The sequence below is a fragment of the Watersipora subatra genome, chromosome 3 (genome assembly GCF_963576615.1).
Source record: "Watersipora subatra chromosome 3, tzWatSuba1.1, whole genome shotgun sequence".
Lineage (NCBI taxonomy): Eukaryota > Metazoa > Bryozoa > Gymnolaemata > Cheilostomatida > Watersiporidae > Watersipora > Watersipora subatra.
Window position 1 is genome coordinate 42,763,193 of NC_088710.1, and position 15,258 is coordinate 42,778,450.

General features: G+C 37.8%; 1 protein-coding gene across 6 annotated transcripts in view; it reads left to right on the forward strand.

Moving 5' to 3' along the window:
* The window catches only part of LOC137392310 (unconventional myosin-IXb-like), a 119,468-nt gene that overhangs the window by 85,815 nt on the left and 18,395 nt on the right, over positions 1-15,258 (forward strand). For all 6 annotated transcript variants that reach the window (XM_068078983.1, XM_068078982.1, XM_068078988.1 and 3 more), the window contains 5 exons: positions 6,883-6,967; positions 7,480-7,650; positions 9,032-9,174; positions 13,823-13,994; positions 14,277-14,470. In XM_068078983.1, coding sequence (XP_067935084.1) covers positions 6,883-6,967; positions 7,480-7,650; positions 9,032-9,174; positions 13,823-13,994; positions 14,277-14,470 — 765 coding nt within the window. The remainder of the gene's footprint in view (positions 1-6,882; positions 6,968-7,479; positions 7,651-9,031; positions 9,175-13,822; positions 13,995-14,276; positions 14,471-15,258) is intronic.

Below are 15,258 nucleotides of genomic sequence, written 5' to 3' on the forward strand. Positions count from 1 at the left end.
TGAATAGCCAGTTGTACGACTACTACTAGTTCTACTACTAGTACTACTGTAAAGGAATTTGCAGGCCCTTACTTGGCCCGATCTAGATTATGTCATACAGAAATAAATTGCGTGTGATTTCATTCAATGTTTTATTAGCGAAGGAAATTCACTAGCCGAGGAGCGTACGGCCATTTGCTCTGTCTACTAAGTGAGCGTTGCTCCCTTATATACAATAAAATTGCCCGTTCCGGCTAACGGGACTGAGTGAGAACACCGGCTAACAATGTTTAAATGGCCAATAATTAGGCCCGCTAGTGCGTTGATATGACAACATAAACGACGACAATTGATAGCGTAACGAGTAACAAGGCCAACAATAAAAAGGGAATAAAAAGAGAATAAAAAGGACAACCCATATAATAAAATATTTACAGACATATAAAATATATACAAACAAATAATTACAAGAAGTGTAAAGTGTTGGCCCGGCGTCCACCACATTACTTCTACCACAAATATACATTCACCATTCAATTTTCTTCATTATTCATTTTATTTATTATAATTACTCGGACGAAAGAACTGTACGTACAGTTCTTTGCTCGGATTTTCATTGCCTCATCATTCATTCATTGCTTGGCATTCAGTAGTTGCTTCTAGCGGTAGTAGTAGGAGCAGTAGTAGTGTAGTACTAGCATATAATTTTCCACATCAAGCGTGTTGATTTTTATGTGTACTCGTCTTTGCGTGGTCGGGTGAAGGTCAGAACTGCGAAACGCTGTGATTTGCTGTTGGTAATGACAAAAATCGTTTGATCGTTGCAATGTAAAGGGGGAGTCGGTGTCGGTACCCATGCGTGAAATGTCGGAGGTACCTGTCTGCGTCGGGGTATTGGCAGCTAATTGAAGTCGGTGTCGGCCAGTGTAAACGCACCATAAGAAATGTTTTATAAAGGCATCTTCAGAACAGTTTTTGCATGGGTTGTATGTAGCGAGTACCTTTGTGAAAGGAATTTTTGTGTTTCAAAGATAGCTTGGTGACATTTTCCTTCAGCATTGCGTGAAATTCTATATTTGGCCGCCAATGTTTGGTTGAGATATAGCTGATTTTAATTATGTAGCTCCTTTGCATGATATTATCAACTCTTCAGTAAGATATGCTTAAGGGTCTACCGAGTTGATAAGTAAATTTGTGTACAGATCGACGAGGCAATCAGCTGGTCTGTGTCATTCTTAGAGTCTAGTTTTACTCATTTTGCAAAAGAGTTCATGTAATATAGAAAGGCCTGATCAACATAGTTATTTATGCAGTTAGCTTACAATGAGATGTGGTTTCCCTTCTTATGGTAAATCTGTTTAACCTCTGTGTTGTGACCCTAATCGGCAGGGTTTAAATTATGTTCCGCTTTGTGCCTGTGCGTAACCTTAGGGTAAGGGAGGTGTGACGAGTGATAACTTCCGCATATTTTGATTTATGTCAAAAACCAATTTTGGATGCGTCTCCTTTGGTCCGCTTTTTTGCAGTGATGTGTTGATCCGCAGAGGCTTGTTTTTACTGCTGCTCGGGCATTGAAAAATATATAGTGAATATAGTAAACATGCTAAACGATACTCTACCTTGTATTTTTAGTTGGGTTGAAAATGGGAGGTTCAACGTGTCCAGATTGTATAGGATCGTTGCAAAAACAAAACAAAAATTCAAGTAGTATTAAATTTTTTAGTGATACAAGCTAGATATAAGAATGTTTGTATTGATGGACAAGCAGATGAGAATTAACTTTAACTACTTGGCAAGGCATATTCATTGCTATGTTGAACTTTGAATTAATGAATGCAATTGTTAGCATCGTGATTGGCTGTTTGTTAACGGCATCAGATCCAATTTCAACAGTTGTGAAGGTCGATGTCATTTGGCAAGCCTGGCGAAAGATTATGCTTGTAACGAATTTACAAAAGATTCAAAGAATAACAAAAGGACTCGCGACGTCAGGACTACAAATTCATAATTTCTATTGGTTGTTGGTCAGCGTTCTCCGACAGTTAATGGCTCATAGTTTGTACACCTTATCGTTGGTGATGATGTCAAACCCGCTAATTGTTGCGGTCCGTAGGTCCGTTGGGCATGGGCTTCTACGCTATCTTTTTTAATTTGGAAAGCAACACCATCGCAATATTTAATGGCTGTATGTCTCCGGCTAGTTCGCTGTTCACCTCGGTCTGATACTTGGACGTATATGTAAATGGTTTAGTAAAAATGCTGATGCCGTAAATGGTTTAGTAAAAAGGCATTAATATCGCTTTGCCCGAAGGAGTGTGCAAAATATCGGTGACATTAGCATCTCTTTGAATGTGAAAGGGTTAAATTTATTTTCCCAGAAAGTTTGAATGTCACTTCTAATAGAATGCCACTACAGGGAAAGGGTTGAAAAATACATTGCCATAGCATTCAAGTATTGATTTTATGGTAGAAATTGCTACACTTTAAGAAGAAAGTTGTTTGGCAATTTGTCATTTTTGCAAAATAGCAAACCATTGTCCCACCTCCTTCAGGCAGCATGTTAGTGCGTTTCATTCCATTGCCCTTGTGTGATCAGCGCCACTCAGCTTGTTGTGGGTGATGTTTGTTTCTATAGGTTATTTCCATAAAATATTTTTCCGACTAGTCCATGTTTTACTGTTTATAAATTTGTGTTCATAGAGGCATTGATGCGCGAGCGGTTATAGCGATGTTGCAAACCTTTGTGTTCGATTTGTAGCTCTGTTATTTCAGGTCTATGGCCCATTAAGGGAATATTTTTATGGAGATGTAAGTTACCTGCAGACACACTTTTTCCGCTTTTCTTTTCATGATTTTGCACATTACTCTTATTGTCAGCTAGCCATGTGTGTTGGCTAGTGCTTTACCCTGCCATATCTCTTTTTTGGCCGCTACCAAAGTTTTAAAAGTTCCGCCCCATTACATTGTATTTCTAGACTGGATTCGTTCTCTTTTATCCAAATTCTATGGTAATTGTAGTTTGGCGATGTTTATATCAACAAACTTGAGACATCGACTAGGTTAGACTAACCTGATCGTTGACTGAAAGTTCGAAGTGAAATTACAAACAGGTCAAACGACAATAGCAATATGAACTTGATGTTTGACTTATTTACCTGGGTGCCTATTAAGAGTGATATATGGAACGCTTTGGGCTGATCTAGATTAGAGAATGCCACTGAGTGTGCCCTGTGATAATCTATTCTTCTATGTATGAGAAAAATTGGTGCTTATTCCCTTTCTATTTAGTTTATGAGGCAGCGTTATTAACGATAGCGTTAATAACGTCATCAACGGCAGCGTTATTAACAGCAGCGTTATCAACGGCAGCATTATTAACGGCAGCGTTATTAACAGCAGCGTTATCAACGGTAGCATTATCAATGGCAGCGTTATTAATGGCAGCGTTATCAACGGCAGCGTTATTAACGACCTGATCTTGCCCGTAATTATCTTTGAAAAACCGAGGAAAGAGTAAAACTTAATGATTCGGTTTTTTATGGATCATGATGCTGTCTTATTGCAAACAACCATGATTTGTTGACCTTTGGCTTCTAACCTTCATTATAAAGATAGTTCTATGTTACTCCTAAATTTAATAATGGCTGTGAAATTCTGCTAATTAGCAGCACATCAGAAAGCTGCTAGTCAGGCTCCCGAACATTCCTTGTAGAAGCGGTTTAGTTAAATCTATGGAAGTCTGGGAGTTTTCTCATACATTGTGACACGGTAAAATTTATGTTATTCTCAACAGTCTAATATTAGTTTAATATTTTATCGCTAAGGCGACAAACTTGTTATCTCTCGTGTCCCCTGTTAAGCATGATAGGGTTGAGCTATGCAATAGGAATGGACACATTATTGGCTTGCGATGATCTATTTGAATGATTGGATACTCTTCTCTAGGTTTTTCAAAGCGTGTCCACCTTTGAGTCATCCTATGTTGGTTTTCTCTGTGTATTGAATGGAAGTGAGCCGTATAGTGCCCTCTAAAGCCGTGGTCACACGGGCACCGAACCGAACTAAATGACGCAAAACGACGTCGTTTTCAGCTCTAAAAAGTTCGGCTGAGGACATTTCTGGCCGAAACGAACTATTTCGGTACTGCTCGAAATTTCGTGCCGAACCCTTGCTCTTATTGGCTGGTTAAAATTCTAGAATTCTAGCGAGCACGCGTCACATTTCTTCTTACGTGTGTGTGAGTAAAGTTAAAAAAGAAATGGGACGATACTTTTATTTCGTTAAATAAACAACATGAAGCAATTTACGACAAGGTTCACCCGGACTTGTGATTGGGTTGCATAAATGTAAGATGTTGCACTCAAGTTTTGCATAAATGTAAGGGAATGGTTGTGATTTTCTTTCGTGTAGAATATAAGTAATGTGTCATATTCATCCTAATGAACTATCGTTGACTGATTTATTTATGTAAAACCACAGTACTATGATAAAGACTGTTTTTGTTTGTTATGTACTCAGCATAGAAAAACATTCATATGTTAATAAAAAAAATATAATTATGTTGATGGGAAGGGTTAGCAAAATATTTGTATCGAGTGATTTATTTTGAGCAGCCGAACGATCTTCTGATAAATCTGCTGTGTAATTATAATTTATAATTGTTCCTCAAAGTTTTTTTTGTTTACAATAGAAATATTTAACTCAAATACATAACAACTACTAATGAAACCGTGTCCTGTCTCTATACGTATGGTATCTAGGAAGCGAAGTTACTTCGGTGGCCGTGTGACATGTGCCACGAACCGAACCAGCCTCCGAACCGATCCTACGTCGGTTCGGTGCTCGTGTGACCACGCCTTTAGACTAGCCCTGACTCTCATTTCATAGAAGCTAGAATGTTAGAGCGTAATATGAATATTCATATTTTTAAGCAATTACATTCCAAAAGCACTTTCTATAGAGGGTTGGAATACAACCCTCTATAGAAAGTGCTAATCATTAAGTAATCTTTGTCCTGAACAGTGTCGTATGGGTAGAGTAGTGTGCCTACAGAGTAGTGTGCTTACAGAGTAGTGTGCCTACAGAGTAGTGTGCCAACAAAGTAGTGTGCCTACAGAGTAGTGTGTCTACAGAGTTCTGTGCCTACAGAGTAGTGTGCCTACAGAGTAGTGTGCCTACAGAGTTGTGTGCCTACAGAGTAGTATGCCTACAGAGTAGTGTGCCTACAGAGTTGTGTGCCTACAGAGTAGTATGCCTACAGAGTAGGGTGTCTACAGAGTTGTGTGCCTACAGAGTTGTGTGCCTACAGAGTAGTGTGCCTACAGAGTAGTGTGCCTACAGAGTAGTGTGCCTACAGAGTAGTATGCCTACAGAGTAGTGTGCCTACAGAGTAGTGTGCCTACAGAGTAGTGTGCCTACAGAGTAGTGTGTCTACAGAGTAGTGTGCCTACAGAGTTGTGACAGAAATATGGGCATACTTTGTGTTTGTTCTCTATTCTCTAGCTCTAACGCAGAGATTCAATATCAGTACAAAAGATTAAATTCGTGTGGTTCACTACACGAATTGTATCTTTTTTACACATTGTTTTTCTCCAACTGATTTGTGGTTAATAGAATCCAAAATGTCTAGAAAACATCAGTGCGGTAAAAAATTGCCTCAAGTACCCTTGTTAGAATCTGAAGTCTTTTACAGTTTCCGCTGCTATCTTCCTAATACTTATAAAATCTGGGAGTTGTTCTGCTTTGGTGCTGCTTATCACTCTAGACACAACCAAAAGGCAGTCCAGAAATCGTTACAATGACTATAAGAATATTTTTGTTGCAATATATACTAATTGTAGTTAAAATACCACTACTAAAAATGTTTGATCATTTCAACATCATGTAGGTAGTACTTTATGTATGGACACGACGCAATGAAATGTGTTTCAAAGACTTAACAGTGACTCATCTGTAGTACTTGTGCTATTGATGCATGCGTGAACAAGCTTTCATGTGCTATTCTGCGCACTGGTCGCCTATTCTTTAAAAAAAGCCATTCCCAGCATGCCATACAAGATTATTATATTATTATTGAAACAAAACATGTAAAATAATAAAACCTACATTATTTAAAAATAAGTTTCATGTAAACTCGCTTTGTCTGACAACTGTTATTCTATTTGCGGAAGCTACAAGGTTTGGGTTGGTAATAGTAAGCTGATCTAATTGATGTTATCCATAGTTTTAGAAGGTCTGTACCCGCTTGTGAGGGCTGTCGGGAAATACTTCTGAGCAGGAGCTCCTGGAAGTATGGAAGGGATAAGCCAACTAAAACCTTTAGCAGAAACCACATTTGGAAGTTTTGTATCACAATTAGCAACCATATAGCCCAATTCGAAGCCAGTTTGTCTAAATATTGTGAAATTGAAAATTTAGTTCACATTTCTGTTTTGTTACATTGATAAAAGCCGATGTGTTAAATGTTAAGTAGTATTCAATGTCAGGCTCGACTCTGGAGAAAAAGCAGACAAGGAAACTTGAAAATTATAGTAAATCATAATTTGCATTTATTCATTTCAGGCGTTAAAGACAAATCGTTGTTATGTCAATTTTTTTGGCAGAGAATTAGACTGCTTATTGCCTGGTATATTTTCAAGGTTTGAACCTTGCCCATACCGACTGACACGCTAGGTGTCTCAAGTACAACTGCATGGAAACAAACAGAGATATCATCTCTGTATTCCATTAGAGCTTGGGTTTTAATAAGAGCCTCCTCCCAATGCATGTCCAACAAATGCATTCATTGTGTATGCATGTGTATTCATGTATGCATTTCACATACACGCATGCATACCAGCAGTGTCTGCTAGCAGTGGTTGTCAAGATATCTTTGTGTATCACTATTACTGATTATCATTATAGAAGCAAGGAAAGATGAATGGGCCACACACTGGTAATAGCAAGTCTCAATCTTATGACACCCTCACAACTGCGGAGAGTTTGGAAGGTTTGTGCATAACAATGGTAGTTTTACTTGTGTGTTTTCGGCTCACTTAGTCTATCCTGCAGAATGAAATCGATATAGATTAGCCAACAGAGAGCTGCGCTTAAGGTTACTCCCATGATGTGTCAATAAAGATACCCTTGTATGAGAGATGGTTCAGTTAAATAGTCAAGCAATTGATTAACACAGAAATATGTTCGGTTTGGAAATGTCAACACTGGAAATCTTAGCTGTTGTCTTCTCTTAGGCTAGAGTTCAGTCACTCGTGCTTTTTCCTTTTGTGACTATTCCACAGTTTCTACAAGGTGTTAGTCGCTCTGTAAATGGATTCACTGACATGACCTTTGCATTTGCTGAACCCGGTGACCTTAGACTAGCGGATAAATAATAAAAAGTATCGCTGCCAGCTTCTATTGTAATGCGTCCAAAGTTTTGGATTGATGTATTGTGTGGCGCAGCATTCGCTATTTTTACATTTGCACTGAAATTCAGCACAAGTTTGCGATATATTTTAGTACAAAAAAGAACTGGACAAATGATGGAAGCCTCTGCGATGGCAGCAGCAGAAAAACGCAAAGAGAGAATGAAGAGGGCCACGAGTGATGATTCTGATTGGGGAGACAACTTTGTTAAACAAGAGATACCTCAGCAACCACACGCTTCCACCCTACCTGCCTCTATAAAAGGTACTACATGTATTTGTATCTACGCTTCATGATTATGATACTCCCTTGGATAATTGGTATTCTTTATTTCTGTATTACATCTTGCTCACGACCTGCTTACATCCTCTTACGGACTGTCTTACGTCCACCTTCGACCCCCTTACGACCTTGCACCTAGGAGATGCAAATACGCAGAATGTCTGTATTTAAGAGTTTAGTCATACCGTCAAACAAAGTTCAATTCATTTGATCGGCTGCACGGTTTGAAACTTTGTGATGTGGAAGATATTCCAATAAGAAAACAGCAATTCCTGTAATTTATTCTAGAGCATGACAACTCTTTATTACGTGTGTTATTCTAGAGCATGACAACTCCTTATGCTTGTTATTCTTGAGCATGACAACTCCTTATTATGCTTGTTATTCTAGAGCATGACAACTCCTTATTATGCTTGTTATTCTAGAGCATGACAACTCCTTATTATGTGTGCTATTCTAGACAATGACAACTCCTTATTACGTGTGTTATTCTAGAGCATGACAACTCCTTATTACGTGTGTTATTCTAGAGCATGACAACTCCTTATTATGCTTGTTATTCTTGAGCATGACAACTCCTTATTATGCTTGTTATTCTAGAGCATAACAACTCCTTATTACGTGTGTTATTCTAGAGCATGACAACTCCTTATTGCGCGTGTTATTCTAGAGCATGACAACTCCTTATTATGCTTGTTATTCTTGAGCATGACAACTCCTTATTATGCTTGTTATTCTAGAGCATGACAACTCCTTATTACGTGTGTTATTCTAGAGCATGACAACTCCTTATTGCGCGTGTTATTCTAGAGCATGACAACTCCTTATTATGCTTGTTATTCTTGAGCATGACAACTCCTTATTATGTGTGTTATTCTAGAGCATGACAACTCCTTATTGCGCGTGTTATTCTAGAGCATGACAACTCCTTATTATGCTTGTTATTCTTGAGCATGACAACTCCTTATTATGCTTGTTATTCTAGAGCATGACAACTCCTTATTACGTGTGTTATTCTAGAGCATGACAACTCCTTATTGCGCGTGTTATTCTTGAGCATGACAACTCCTTATTACGTGTGTTATCCTAGAGCATGACAACTCCTTATTACACATGTTAAGTAGCTATGTGAAGCATTAGAATGAATGTTGCAATATGTAATAAACTCCATGTTATATGATGTCATCGCTATTAGTAAAGGGTCTCAACTACATGTGCGAACGAGCTTGCAGGTTAGTATGCGGAGTAGATTGTTGCCAGAGGGTGCTGGTACAAGCATGTATCCTTGATTTCTATTGGTGCACATCTGATATTTGGTTTGTATGTCTGTAATATAATAAATATTAATACTATGTTTGTCCAGTGCAAACCCGTAGCCTGTCTACAAAACTGTCTATCAGCTCCAAGCCAGCTCCAGTTAGTGCTAGTCAATGGAACTATCCAGAAGATCTGGCCATCACAGAGTGTGAGGAGATACCAGACCTTGGCCGGTTCATCTATGATAAGGTTGGTTGGTGACTATGCATTCGCGTAAACGTTTGGCAACGTCGTGGCATTGATTGCAGAGGCGTGATGGCAGCACCAGTTAAAGCAAGAGATATTGGAGTCGCAGAGCATTAACTTTGCTTATAACTGTGTAATATGAAATATTACACACAGATTAATTGGTTTCGCAGTGACAGCGAATACCAGATAAGCATTGCAGAAATGTTGGCTATCAAGGATTTGTACGGTGAAAGGAGTAAAGTTGAAGGGAGGCTCCGTAATATTTTTTGAAACTTATACAGTGGACCCCCTACATTAATAGTATTTAGTGGTTATGATCTGCTTATGACAATGATTTTTACTTTTTCTATTAATGTCATAATCAATCTTAGGACCCATGGCTAACGAATTAAAGTGGTATATTGAGCTATATAGTTATATTAGGTGAATGCCTGGCATCTATTGCCCGGGTAATCAAAGTTTGCACAAATAATCCCATGACCAAACATGAGCAAAGCGATTGTTTGGGAGATTTATGATAAATGCATACGTGCACACAACTTTCGAAAAATTATCCTTTAACGGCCGTGACCAAACCCTTGTACCGAAATCTCTTCAACAAATTTAACCATTTTTGTGTAGAGTCGTTTAAGTATAATAATGATACAAAACACATATAAACCTATTTAAATATGTTACCAAGTCTTTGAAAGGTTACCGCAATATCTTAAACTAACCCATCTGATCAGATTATACATAAATAGACAGATTAATTCGGCCTTAAATCGAAATATAAACTTGCCAAGCCTATTTTAATCAAAATTAAGATCGGCCAATGAAACGCCGATAAGGCGGTGCGACAGAGAGTAGAACTATTAAGTCGTGCGCATTTCATGAAAAAGCGTGCACATTTCACCAGTCTATCACATTGTCTAATTGCCGAAGGTTTCTGTAATTAACGTTGAAGTACTGAAAAGAAATCGGTTTTTTTGCCGATTCTACCGGACTCTAACATTTTGGATACTTATAATGAGTACTGCGGTATTCCAACTGATGTCCAAAGCAGTGAAAGTAAAGGAAATGACGATGATATTTTTTAACGATTATTATAAGTTTATTACAATATTTAATTGTAATAATAATTATTCGATTTTATAAGATTTAGTTATAAGAATAATCATTCGAATTTACAAGATCGAAGTGTATAGTGACCGATGGTGTGCAATATGTTACTGTTATTTCTTTTCTAAAGTATTTGTTGACTGTACTACAGCTGTGCCCAATATCGTGGTACTGCCAAGCCATTTTTAATATCGGCAAAATTAAGTAATAGGCCTACATTTTCTTATAGATATACATCTATTTCTATGACAACCAGCTTAAATCTGTTTAGATTTTTAAATTCAGCATAATTCTTTAGATATAAATACAGGAATCTAGATAAATATCATAACCTCTTGATATTGGTTGCTATGACCTGGTATGCTATGTACAGCCCCCAGCTATATATATATATATATATATATATATCATACATATATAATGTATATATTTCTCAAAGTCTGTCCGTGTGTCGTCGTCGGAAATCCGGCTATAGATCTTGAAAGCTTGGAATAAATATTCCGTATTGAAGAGGATTCAATCTTGGACCAAGCCATTCACCTGTCCAAGACCATGCCTACTAGACTACGGAAGTCGAATTGCTAGCTTGCCAATATAAGTCATTATATCAGAGCAGAACCTAACTGCTTTGCGTATGACGCGGGTCATATCATAACGTCACGAGAAGCTGTTTGCTCACATCAAACTGGTTAATAACAAAACTTTCACTACTCATTGTTTATAAGACAAAAACCTTTTTTCATTATATGTAGTTTGAAAGTTAGAATGGCAAATGTTGTTATATGTTAAATGCAAATCAATTATCTATCCAAATACTCTTCTATTATACGAGCAACGCCGGGTGGCACAGTTAGTGTATGTATATATATATATGTATGTATGTGTATATATATATATATATATATGTGTGTATATATGAAAGAGGAGGAGCAAAGCATCAAAGCATATGCAGCCTCCATGGCCATCTCAGATAAGTTGCTAGCTGAATTTCAATCGGCTGCTCTTACAACGGACCTACGCCCTGATGATGAGGAAATTGACTGGCACACGAAACCTCTTCATGGTGCTTACCACCAACAAATATCTAAGGTTGGCGATCTTCACCAGACATATATGTGGCTGAACAAAGGAAACCTAACGGCCAATACAGAGTCGCTAATCATGGCAGCCCAGGAGCAAGTGCTCCCAACAAGGCAACTCCAAACGAAAATCTATCACACTAGAGACGATCCTAGATGCAGACTGTGCAAAGATGCACCTGAGACCATCCAACACATCATCAGTGGATGCAGGCAGCTAGCAGGAAATGCATACACTGAGCGGCATAATCATGTCGCAGGTATTGTGTATAGAAGTCTATGTGATGAGTGTGGCCTTAATAAACCACAACACTGGTGGGAAGCTCCTAGTAAGGTGAATGAAAATGACCGCGCTAAGATCCTCTGGGACTTCTACATCCAAACTGACAAGCATGTCCTAGCAAACCAACCAGATATAGTGGTGGTAGACAAGGAGAACAAGAGGGCTACTATAATAGATATAGCAGTGCCCAATGACTACAATATAGCCAGCAAAGAAAAAGAAAAGGTAGAGAAATATCTCCCTCTTGGAGAAGAAATTGAAAAATGCTGGAATGTAAGAACTGTAATCCCAGTAGTCATTGGGGCACTGGGCGCAATAACACCGGCACATAAAATGTGGCTTGCCCAAATACCAACAACAATCAACTCAGGTGAGTTGCAGAAAAGTGTGCTATTGGGAACAGCTAAGATCTTGAGGCGAGTGCTCAAACTCCCAGGTCTCTGGTAGGAGACCCGAGTTAGAGCAGAATTTACCACCCATACGGGGTATCCGGGGTGAGGAAACAATATTTTGTATGTATATATGTATCTACATATGTATGTATGTATATATGTGTATATGTATATATGTGTATATGTATATTATACAGCAGCTTGCCATTTTACTTCTAATATTGCATTTCTCCTATTGCAGGGGGAGAGATATAAACATATAATCTTTTCCTTTCATTATTGCTGTTTGTTGTATATAATAACACCCACACCCAGTACATTGCAGCTACCATTGCAGTTATCCTATTGCACCGCAGTGCCATTTGACTGCTAATGTTGCATTTCTCAACCAGCAGTACCCTTTCTTTTTCCAATATCACTTTGGTCGTGGGCTGTATGACGAGAATTTCTAGTTTATTTTTATTTGACATGACAACAGTTACCATGCTAACTTTTAAACTACATATCATGAGAGAAGTGTTTTGTGTAGTTGAAATAAATTAAGAGAGAAAATATAAACAACTGTAAAGGTTTTCAAACTTTGTCAAACAACTTTTAAACTTCGTATCATGAGGAAAATGTTTTGTCCAGGTTAAATAAATTAAGAAACAAAATTAAACAACTATAAAAGTGTTTAAATGTAAATGTTAAATAATTAGCAAGTAATAACTAAATTGAGTCTGTTTTGCTACGATTACAATAAAAGATGATTTAGTAATGATACAATTAATACGAACTGAGAAAACAAAATAAAAATCCTGAATATGTAGAATTAATAATAATTCGAGCATAGAAGTATGTGTATAAAAATGGTTACTGTTCCAGCAAAAGCTCTCCATCAAAACTTTGAATACGGTGAATACCTCTCGATACTGGTAGAAATGTAAAAAAAAGAGATATCAAACCGTCTTTGTCTGGTACTTTGTCTGACTGAACAGAGAAATAATGTAGAGGCTATAACTACTATAACTACTCGAGATACAATTTAACAATTTGATAGAATAGAGGCAGTCATTGTAGATTGGACTAGCATTCTATCTGATGTACTTACAACATACAAGCTGAATGGCAGCTGCCACCCTCATTCAGCTTGTTTATCATTAAAATTAAAACAAAAAGGATTATCCAAAGTGTTTTTACTACCATTGATCATTTTAAATAATAGCTATCACCCTCTCCGTTTGCAAGCCTTCATGATTGATGAAAGAGTGCTTTCGATTTGTTGAAGTGACTGGTCCTCATTGGATAAGGTACTATTTGCATTGTAATTATTTTTTATCTGAAATCAGATTCATTTAAATTAATCAAAAAATTTGTAGTTAATAAAAGGTGGCTTGAATCAATGTTTAATTGTCAAAAGTGATAAAAAGCAGTATACATGTCAGAGCCTTATATTTTTGTAGTAAAATAACTGTTATTTTAAGTGTCAATTTTTATACCATCATGAAATTATGTACATGCAAATAAAGGCATGACTAAAATGCTTGCTTACAATGCATGCTTGCTCAAACTCGTCATATTCACCTTATCAAATTGACTCTCTAACAATCTACAAGAGAATTGGAATAATTCTACCAAGCATAGGATAAAAATTGTTTTATGACAGAAAAAGTCAACAGATGAAAGGACAATGACCAATAATAATGATATTGACTTGGATATGCGGTGTTGATGATGCTCTAGCCCTTTTTAAGGTTCGAGGTATGAAGTATGGCAACTGAAGAAACTAAAAGATAATATGAATATCATTGTAGTACTTGACGTTCCGTCGGGCAGACAGCGACCTTAAATCCGTCTATGATAGGGTCTTCAGGGATGCCATGAAGGAGATGTACACAATGCTGCTTACGAGGAGTGCAACTTGCATGGGCAGGCCTGACAACTTTCACCCCCTCAAGTTCCGCGATCTCATGTCTAGCTTTAAAGGTATGCATAGACACCTGCGAGCGCTAGTCAGCGAGTTCGCTCTGCAAATGGATCACTCAGCCTTATGTTTGAAGGTGTGCGCTGTGGTATATTTGTTCGGTTCTATGTTATTCACAAAGCGCCATTATGGGATATCTTTGAAAAGTAGATGCAGGATATTTTTTGGTGGATGACATTCTGTTATCTGCCCGATTGTTGAAGCTCGTCTTATTGTAATGAATATTGAAATATTGCCTTCTTATCCTCTCGCTAATTCCTTTGTGACGCATTTCTTACCTCCAGACTGCGTCACTGCTCAAGTGAACAAAAGTGTTCCAAAGAAGGATGTTGAAGATTTTCCTACTACCATTGCTGTCAATGCTTTCCGTGGTTATTTGGATGAGTACCAGAAAAAGCGTCTGCGTCGGCCTCCTGCTAAACGAAAAGCACCAAAAACGAAACAGCCCAAGGATCAGAAAAAGAAACCAGCTAAAGAGGTGATTATTTGTTTAGTTTTTTTCCCTTGAATCTAAAACTTTGCTGCGGCAGGCTGTTTTCTCGCTGTTGCCGTGATATGGTGATTTGTGCCAATGGAGTTGTCCCATACTACATATATTGTCTCGACCGTTAGTTGCCTCAATGAATGTTAGCTTGTTTACTTTATTAGTCAGCTTCCAAAGAAAACTACGCAAATGCTTACATTGTCTATCCTTCCAATCTCTCATTGTGCATCTCTCTCCAAAGTATGTCTGTCTGTCTGTCAGGTTTCAGTGAGCCTACAGTGTGGTTGGGTTGGAGTCAGTCTTCAACGGCGTTAAGGCTTAAGTTTGGAAGTATTTTTTTATTCCTATATGTAACAGTCTCCTTTTCATTTCATTAACAAAAACATGTTATCTTTAGTCCCTCGTGTTGAGCATGATAGGGTTGAGCTATGCACCAGGATTGGACACCTTATTGGCTTGGGATGATCTATTTGAATGATTGGATACCCTTCTCTAGGTTTCTCAAAGCCTATTCACCTCTGAGTCATCTTATGTTGGTTGGTTTGCTCTGTGTATTAAATGAATGTGATACATTTATCATGTAGCCCTGAAATTGTTTAAAATAGATTCAGAAATGTATTTCATGGTTTACAAACCAATCGTAGGACATTTTAACAAGTTAAAGACCGATAGGCTGAATGTACTGTTGATACACACCCTACCATTAGAATATCAGTTGTACTGTTTGATACACACCCTACCACTAGAATATCAGTTGTACTGTTTGATACACACCCTACCAT